The 9,641-nt window shown below is 41.3% G+C and overlaps 1 protein-coding gene across 4 annotated transcripts in view; it reads left to right on the plus strand.

Moving 5' to 3' along the window:
* The window catches only part of PRKAG2 (protein kinase AMP-activated non-catalytic subunit gamma 2), a 287,757-nt gene that overhangs the window by 266,994 nt on the left and 11,122 nt on the right, over window positions 1-9,641 (plus strand). For all 4 annotated transcript variants that reach the window (XM_007469804.1, XM_007469805.1, XM_007469806.1 and 1 more), the window contains 5 exons: window positions 2,356-2,401; window positions 4,137-4,191; window positions 5,190-5,316; window positions 7,944-8,109; window positions 8,424-8,461. In XM_007469804.1, coding sequence (XP_007469866.1) covers window positions 2,356-2,401; window positions 4,137-4,191; window positions 5,190-5,316; window positions 7,944-8,109; window positions 8,424-8,461 — 432 coding nt within the window. The remainder of the gene's footprint in view (window positions 1-2,355; window positions 2,402-4,136; window positions 4,192-5,189; window positions 5,317-7,943; window positions 8,110-8,423; window positions 8,462-9,641) is intronic.

A 9,641-nucleotide genomic window follows, 5' to 3' on the forward strand; every position in this document is an offset into this window, starting at 1 on the left:
GGCAGGCGGACCCTCAACCACTGCGCCACCAGGGAAGCTCTGCCTTTTTTTTTTAATTATTAAATTCTGTGCTTGAGCGGTGGTTGCTTCTTCCCTGCCACCTACAGAGCCTGCCGTGGTGGCACTTCTTGTTTCTCCTCTCGTGCCCTGCCCACTCAGTTCTCTCTTTTCTTCCTCCTGACCCCTCTGCTCGTCTCCCTGCGGCTTCTCTTCTTTGGAAACCTGAGTCCACTTCCTGCACGTGCACATTCTCCTTCGGGTCCTTGCTCCATGCAGTTGAAATTCAGGTCTTTCAGAATCCTCCTGTGGAGAACCGCCTCAGTGATGGAGAGCCCTGTGCCATCTCCCTGGAGCAGGATTAGTCACTATTTCAGCGCCCCCATTAACTACCCACACAGCACTTTTCATACTGTATTCTGATTAGTTGCAGGGCAGTGTTTCTCAGCTGGGAGTGATGTTGCCTCCCAGGGGACATGTGACAACATCTAGAGACATTTTTTATCATAGCTGGGGGAAGGGTGGGGCAGTGCTGCTGGTGTCTAGTGGGCAGAGACCAGGGATGCCGCTAAATGTCCTACAGTGCACAGGACGGCCCTACAACAGAAGCATCCAGCCTAAAATGTCAGTAGTGCCAAGGTCGAGAAAGGCTGTCATAGGGGTATCTGAGGTTCGTTCTTGTTAGGTAGTTCTTTGAGATGGAGACTGTATCTTACTCATGTTTGTACCTTACACACACACACACACCTTCCCATCTTGCCAGCGCCAAACACCCCCAGTTCATGAGGGACCCCTGTGTTAGCTGAGTCATGGCCATGCTGGTGACCCTAGCTAAAGCTCTGAGGGGTGTGTGCAGGCAGAGCACAGGCATCACCTCAGAACCGCCTAAGTGAGACATAGACCAGGATTGTTCTACTTTCAACTGTGAAAACCAGAGCCTCATCTTCCTCGATTAGGCTTTTTCTCTGTCGTGGATGTTGTTCAGTCACCTGGCATCAAAATGGGGGAGGGGGGGGCGCAGGTTCTTAGTCATTCATCTCTATTTCCCCTATTTTATTATTCTCTAACCCTTTTGGTTCTTCCTTTCAGTTGCCCCTACATTCCCACAGTCACCATTCGAGACCCAGCTGTCCTGACACTCGGTTTTGCATCTGGCTCTGGTGCTGTCACGTCGTCCCACTGCTTAAACCCATCAGTGCTGGCCTGCCTTTCTCTCCCAGACATGGAGCCCACCTCGGGTCCTTAGTCCCCAGACTCCTCGCTCCTGTCCCCCAGCACCGTCTCCTTTCTGTGTTTCGGGAACGTGAGGAGGTCCTTTTCCTCTCCAGGCCCTTACGAGTTTATCTTCTTTTATGTGAAGTCCGTTCATCATGCAGAGCCTGGCTGAAATCTACCTCCTGAAGTTTTCCTTGCCTGACCTCTGACCTCTGCTCATCCCTACTCTCCCTGCATCCCTGCACTAAATAAATAAGCCTTTTAGAGTATGCTCTGATATGTACGCCGTCTTGTTGGTGGTTTCTTGCCAGTTGTTGGTGGCATTTCAGTATAGGACTGTCTTAATGTTTCCAAGTGGATTTTAAGCTTCAAGAAGCTTCAGGAAGAGGCCAGGTTTTCCTACTGCAGGGCCCCCAGGAGTCCCAGTGCAACACTGCAGGAGGCAGAGTGACTTTCTTAAGCTGAGCCGCAGTGGAGGCTGCAGCAGGTGGGGAGGCCCTCCGCCTCAGGCTCACAGAACACATGGTCCTCACAGAAGCTGAATGTGGAGGGCCTTCTCTCCAGCTGTTTAGGAAGGGAAACAGATTCAGAGACCTTAAGTACTTTGACCAAAAGCGGCAGCCAAGATGCAGTGATGTGAGTGCTTGACGACTCCAGGTGACTAAGTGCTGTACCCACTGCCCAGCCTCCAGGCTCTCCAGACTCAACGCCCTCTCTACCTTTGTGAGGACGCCCATGTGGTCCAGGCATAACCTGATCCAGCAACTTAATTAGCACATGATTTAACCAACTGCCCTTTTAAAATTAGAGATGCTAAAAATCTTATGTATCCTCAGAAAGAAGGAATGTGTGTATATGTGCGTGTGTGGGTGGGTGGCGGGGGGGGGGGGGTTCTAAAATTTAAGTGTATCAGAAATTTTCAAACTAAATTAATGAAAATATTGTTGGTTTATGTTTTAAATTCATAAAGCATTTGTCTTCAAAGAAGGTAGAGCACTTTTTGTCTCATTTATATTTGTAATATTTCTGAATTATCTTGATTGTTTTATGGGATTCAGCAGTAGTTATGAAATAGCAATTTCTTTTTTTTCCCTTATGTTGTGTGTGTTAACATTTGTAAATAAGAGTTTTTCTTATTTCTAGGTACAGATTTATGAATTAGAGGAACATAAGATTGAAACATGGAGGGGTAAGCACTGTTGAGTGTTAAAAACCTTTTAATATGAGGAAAAAAACGTTCTACATATGTATAAAATGTTTTAATTTCACAGGTCCTCTTCTCTCTGCTTAATAATTAACTACATTAAGACATTTATTTCTATATTAATTTTGATAGTATGCCATACTACTATAAATATTACCCATTCTGTTTAGTACACACGTATAGAGAACCTATAACAAGTCTTTAGACTAAGGCCGGGATATAGATGGGATATAGTAACCAGTGCCCGAGTCTCTGGCCCCCAGTGGAGCCACCATTCACCACTAAGTATTACCTTCCAAATCTTTGCCCTTGTATATAGAAAATGCACCAAACGAATGCCTGAAATTAACAAAAGCAAGGATCTGTCCCTACTTAGATTCAATCATTATTTCTTTACATTATTATTATTTCTTTACAAATTATGGAGACAAGTAGAAGAGGTGAAACTTAAACTAGGTGATTTGGATAAAATCACACGAAAATCACTTCAAGATTTTGCTGGCTTTCGTTTGCAGCATTGAAATTCACGCTTTATAATCACAATACCCTTTTCTGAAATGGAGCCGTTTTTTAAATTGTAATTTCATGACTGTGAAATTGTTCAGTCTTAATGAGACCCATCCTGCTGGGTTGGTACAGAGGGGGCAAAGGACCAATCAGTAAGGATATCCTAGATAGGAGCCTGTGATGGGGATCCTTGAGGAAGAAGCCTTTGTAGGGTGTTCGGGGAGAAGCCTACATTAGAAATTGAGGGGCCAACTCAAGGAAATTTTTTAATTTAAAACTGAGATTTAGCTTTGTACTCGCACTATCTGCTTGGTATGATAAGCACCCCTTGTGACCGGCTGCGAGATCTGAACATCCGTTAGAATGCTCTAAAGAGAGCTGGGCCTCTTTTAATCCCATATGATTTAGAAGTTTCATTGAACGATATATTTGATTTATGATAGCTTTATCACGTCAAACCAAACAAAGTAAGTCAACATGGGATCCACATTTTAGCACTGCCTATTATGCAGTGAATATATATATTTTAACACCAAGACAGAGACTTTGTAATAAATTCTATTGAATAAGTAATGTTAGACCAAGGCTTAAGTATATTTACATTTTGATATTACATGGTATTTGGTAGTAATAATAATAATAATAATAATGTCAAGATTTTCTTGAATGCCTTCTGTGTAGAAACCTCAGTAAAGCAAATTACAGTTTATCTTTACAAAGATAATGTCTACATACTAGAAAGATCCCCAGATACAGTAGATCAGGCTTTGGTGTGGAAAATAAAACTTAATAACATTTAAAGAACAAAGTTTGTTATAACTTTTATTTTATCTTTTAACTTGTGAAAATGAGTTTTAAAGGATTTCATAGTCTTCCTTTCTTGAGGGTGATAGTGACTTGGTAACATTCTAGTGACCTCTGCTGGCATTGCTCTTTTATCAGATTTCTTGACTTTTCTTCTGATTTTTACATCTATTGTAATACTGTTTTTAAACACTTAACTTTTCCACAAAGGCAACATCCTGAAACAGTTTGGAAGTTGTTTAATAATAGCCATAACTATAAGTAACACAATAGTGTTCAGTAAATTAATTCGATTTGGGTTTTTAATCCTTCTAATTATTACCTGTAAATTGAAGGGTATTTTAATTTATGTAATAATTACAAACAGCAAATATGTTACTAATTACATATTTTCTTTCTATAAATACAGAGCTTTATTTACAAGAAACATTTAAGCCTTTAGTGAATATATCTCCAGATGCAAGGTAAACTTGTAAAATTTTTCTCCTTTGAAAACATTCCATTCATTCACATTCATCTGTTTTGTTACCATGGGTGATAAGATTTTTTTCTTTTTTAATCTAGATAGGGGCCAGCCTCCTTAATATTAAATTCAGTAAACTTAGAGACAGTAGAAATCACAGCCATTGTTGGTCCAAAGGACTGATAATGAACTAGGAAGATGGTCATACTGAGCAGTTTGAAAATCCAGATCACCTGCAGCAGAAACCCACTGGGGAGCTCATTAAAGCTGCAGATTTCTGGGCTCTTCTCCCAGTCAGTCTTTGGAGGGTTTTAGTGCCCCGGAATGTGCATTAAAACAACTCCCCCAGGGGTCCCAACATGCACTGAAGTTGAAAAATCAGTCTCCTTAGGCACTGGTCCAGAGGTGGTCAGAGGATGGGGCTGCCCACAAGTGTTGACCCAAGCCTTCCGGGACAGCTCGGATACATTTTCAGAAATAAAAGCATTCTTAAAACTAGTGCACTAGTGAGAAAAGGTGGAATATTGATTCTTATTATTTTATTTCCAAGTCCTAAAAAACAGCTCCACCCAGCACACCTCCTTGTCGGCAGTCACAGGAGAGGCTGGAGCAGCCAGCAGTGGGCTGTGTGAAGTCAGAGCGGCCAGTGCAGGGGGCCCCGGCCACAGCGCCCTCTGTTGCCAGGGTCGTCCATTAGCTTCCCGAGGGGTTAGCTTCTGTCATTTCTCAAATAAAAGCATCAAACCTGCTATTAAAAAACTGCTCTCCTAGAGATTTTTGTAGTCCACACTTGGATTTGAGGCTTATTAACAGATTATGGAAAATCGAAAATTTTGCTGAGATCTCCAGTTTAAAACTTGTTCTGGAACGCTGTTTTACGTCAGTCAACCTTTTAATATTGTAATTTAAAGACACAAAGTACGTTTAAAGCAGGGGTGGTCCAAAGTTTTCTAATTCTTCTTTAAAGCCTCCTAACAACTGTAATGGCTTTTCCCGCAGCCTCTTCGATGCTGTACACTCGTTGATCAAAAATAAAATCCACAGATTGCCAGTTATTGACCCTATCAGTGGGAATGCACTTTATATACTTACCCACAAAAGAATCCTCAAGTTCCTCCAGCTTTTTGTAAGTAGTTTTTAGTGTTTCTAAAGACATAGCTGCATCTACTTTAATTTACTTCAAGTAAATTGGCTCCTGTTACCCTCATAGAAGAAATCGTTAGTTTTGAGGTCTCCATTTCTAAACTTCAGTTTCTCAACTCACTACTATTTGAACTGTACATTCTCAAAGTTGATTCCAGTTAAAAAGTAATCACCTTTCAGTGCAAGTAAAAACACTTGGAATTCTCTATTTAAGTGAGAATATTTTATCACCTAAAATGAGGAGAAGCAAAGCAGTTCGCGAGTCAGTCTGATAGCTTGAGCCAGACTGCCTTATGGTGCTTTACTGGTGTCATGGCTGGGGACATGCTCAGAAGTCCTGGCCCCAGGATGGTCTTATTATTTACTGCAGCAGTGATAGAAAAGCCCAAAGCAAATAAAATTTTGACAACAGAATACCATGTTGGTCCAAATCAGGGCTATACTGTCTGTAGGTTTTCTCAACTGCATCGGAAATGAGATGGCTTCCTAATCGTCCAAAACTCAGAACCTCTTTGGTCGGCAGTATTAAAAAGAGGCTCAGAAGGGCCAGAATGTTCACAGGAGGGCTTCAAGTTTTTCCTTTTAATTACATGCACTGAAGTTGAGGTTATAAGTAATTGGTCAACTAGAACCAGTAAGAGGCCTCATCCATGGTTCAGAAGAGATCATATTAAGAATCATTTTTTTAAAAGAATTTAGTAAACATTAAACATCTACGTCAAGTTAGCTTTCCTGTCTTCTCCACAGCTTCAAATAAGGAAATAAAGCAGCATTCTAGTGTGGCGTGAAGGAGCCCAGGCTGCTCCGACAGCAGCGCAGAGGGTTTAAGTGATTGGGAGAAATGCCTTGTCCATCAAACCAGCCCTATATTTTAATAGTCTGTGTAAATGTAACACTCATCATGTTTAAATAAACACTAAGAAAGAATGTAGGAAGGAGGGTGATTTACAAACAAGCATGAAGTTTGGTAAAGAGGCAGTCTAGGGAAGAATAATCAAGGAGGCGGGGACATTGTTGGCCAGACTTCCTGTCTGCCGTGGGCTGAATGCATGCAGTCGCCTTGGCACTGAGCTCTAACAGGACCCAGGGCCCAGGACCCAGGGCGGGGCTGTACCAGGCTCTTAGCCCACGTACCCCTTAGAGTGGCCATTTTAAAACAGTACTAATCATGAGAGGAGCTAAACACTGTTAAGCATTACGCTGTGTCAGGCACTTCACATGATAAATCTAATCCTAGCCACCACCCTCTCAGGTAGGTATTTTTATTCATCTGATTTGGAAGCGATAACATTCAGCAAGGTTGCGTAGCTTTGCCACGGTTGCCGGTGGCGGTGGTGGAGCAAACCTCCCTCTAACAGCTCCGTGCATCCGTGTCCAGAGGCGGCTTAGATCCTCGGGCTCAGGGCGCCTGGCTCCCAGGGCCGACGGCGCCCGGAAGCACTTAGCATTTCCGTGGCCGCGCTGCCGACGGGGAGGCACAGCCTGAGACAGGCCTTTGGCATCTTCTCCTCTACGACAAGTAGAGGAGGTGGCCTCTGCCGGTACTGCCTTATATTTGGGCCAATATGGTCATTAGAATCATGCTGTTAGAATATTCAGCTAGGGGTTTTCAGATAAAAATGAAGAATTTTAAATAAACTCCAGAGCCTGATTTTTACTGCCTTGAGATCATGTTCCGAGAAAAAGTAGCGTTGCCCTTAGAGACATTTGACAGTCAGCCTAAGTGTGCAATGGAACAGGGGTTTATCCTGCATCGAGATGGGCTAGATGACCTAATAGGTCTTTCTTTTTTTCTCTCTAAATTTCTAGGATTCTCATGATTTGAATATTGATGAACTCTTTGACTTGAACATTTTGTTTCTTCTAATTGTTCATCTTTTCCCGATAATTATAAGGTACACCAGGAGGATGGAATCAACTGTACCCTTTATAAAAGGTGGATTTTTGAAACCATAGACCTTATTTTGTTTTAGTCAAACATGATCCTAGACTTCTCTCTTCTGACTTCTCCCTCCTCCTTTAAAACGGCCCGTGAAAAGAAAAGTTAAATTTTAAATGTTCTTTTAATTCTGTTCAGTCGGCTTGTTCTTGTTCCTAGTAGACAAAAATTGGAGTCCTCCAATGGAGAATTCAGGATGTAGAGGTGGGATGGTGTGGGAACTAGCTTAGCAGCTCAGACAGCCACCATCAAACACTTTGGGTTTGGAGATGTGTGGGTTCTTAATAAACATTACTTAATGATGACAGCAGGACAATGAATTTAACATGAATAATTTAAGAAGATTCTTGGTGGCTGATGGGTCTTAATTTCCAGATAGACCTGTTGTTCCCTTCTGTCTGGTTTTCCAGTGGGTGAAGAGCAGGAGAAAATGTTACAATGTTAGTGCTTTGCAGTATTTTTACTAAGTAGTTAAATATAAGCATAAACATATAAGCTGGTTTGAACAAAAGACACAGTTCTTGTATGTAACATTTTCATGTTAATTCAGATATCCGGGTGGATTAGAAAAGACTAATTTGTTGCACATAGTTTTTCATCGAATGTGGACATGTGAACACTGAAAAGGTCTGCTCTGGCTCTAGAGCATCTGTGCCCGTCTTCCTGTCTAGATGTCTGATATGCCAAAGCCTGCTTTCATGAAGCAGAACCTGGGTGCACTCGGAATCGGGACCTACCACAACATCGCCTTCATACACCCAGACACTCCCATCATTAAAGCCTTGAACGTCTTCGTGGAAAGACGAGTGTCAGCCTTGCCTGTTGTGGACGAGTCAGGTCTGTGTGCTGGGCCATACCAGTTGAACAGAAACAACGGTGTATCTCCTTAGGGTAAAACTATTGTTAAATGACCTGGCATATCAGATAAGTGGGGAAATGAAAACTTAGACCAAGGAGTACTCAGGAGAATAAGAATTTTATACTGGCTTATTTTCACATTTTCCATTAAGATATGATTTCATGTCCCCTTTAAAATAGTCGTTTATTTTGTTTAGCAATATTTAATTCTTAGTAAATATCTAGTTAAGATTGATATTAAATGCTGTTTTTTGTTTCTAAGACATTATTCTAACATATATTTTTATTTTTAGGAAAAGTTGTAGATATTTATTCCAAATTTGATGTAATTGTAAGTATTTTTAATTTTGTTAAACCTGTCATCTAGAATGCATTTAAAGCATATTCATTAGTCTGTTTTTTGTGACTTTTCCTATTTTAATAATTCCTAGCTTCTTTGAGGACGAGGACCTTATCAGAGAATTCCATAGACTCCCCAACAGTAATTGTACTTTTAATATTCATTGGTTTAGCAGTGAATAACATATTAGTAGCATTTTATTTTTTTAACTTTTTATTTTATATTGGAATATAGCTGATTAACAATGTTGTGACAGCTTCAGATGCACAGCAAAGTGACTCGGCCATACATATACATGTATCCATTCTCCCCCAGACTCCGCTCCCATCCAGGCTGCCACATAACATTGAGCAGAGTTCCCTCTGCTATACAGTAGGTCCTTGTTGGTTATCCTTTTCAAATATAACAGTGTGTACCTGTCAATCCCCAAATCCCTAACTATCCCTTCCCTCCACCTCCCCCCCTGCCCCGTAATCATAAGTTCATTCTCTAAGTCTGTGAGTCCGTTTCTGTTTTGAAAATACATTCATTTGTACCATTTCTTTTTAGATTCCCCATATAAGCGATATCATCCGATATTTCTCTTTCTCTGACTTACTTCACTCAGCATGACAGTCTCTAGGTCCATCCATGTTGCTGCAATGGCATTATTTCATTCTTTTTTATGGCTGAGAAATATTCCATTGTATGTATGTACCACATCTTCTTTATCCATTCCTCTGTCGATGGACATTTAGGTTGCTTCCATGTCTTGGCTATCGTAAACAGTGCTGCAATGAACATTGGGGTGCATTGTATCCTTTTGGACCATGTTTTTCTCCGGATATATGCCCAGGAGTGGGATTGCAGGGTTGTATAGTAGCTCTATTTTTAGTTTTTTAAGGACCCTCCATACTGTTCTCCATAGTGGCTGCACCAATTTACATTCCCACCAACAGTGTAGGAGGGTTCCCTTCTCTCCACACCCTCTCCAGCATTTACTGTTTCTGGATTTTTTGATGATGGCCATTCTCACTGGTGTGAGGTGATACCCCATTGTAGTTTTGATTTGCATTTCTCTAATCATTAGCGATGGTGACCATCTTTTCACGTGCCTCTTTGCCATCTGTATGTCTTCCTTAGAAAAATGTCTATTTGGGTCTTATGCCTTTTTTTTTTTTTTTTTTTTTTT

Source organism: Lipotes vexillifer, unplaced genomic scaffold, assembly GCF_000442215.2.
Source record: "Lipotes vexillifer unplaced genomic scaffold, Lipotes_vexillifer_v1.1 scaffold472, whole genome shotgun sequence".
Taxonomy (NCBI): domain Eukaryota; kingdom Metazoa; phylum Chordata; class Mammalia; order Artiodactyla; family Lipotidae; genus Lipotes; species Lipotes vexillifer.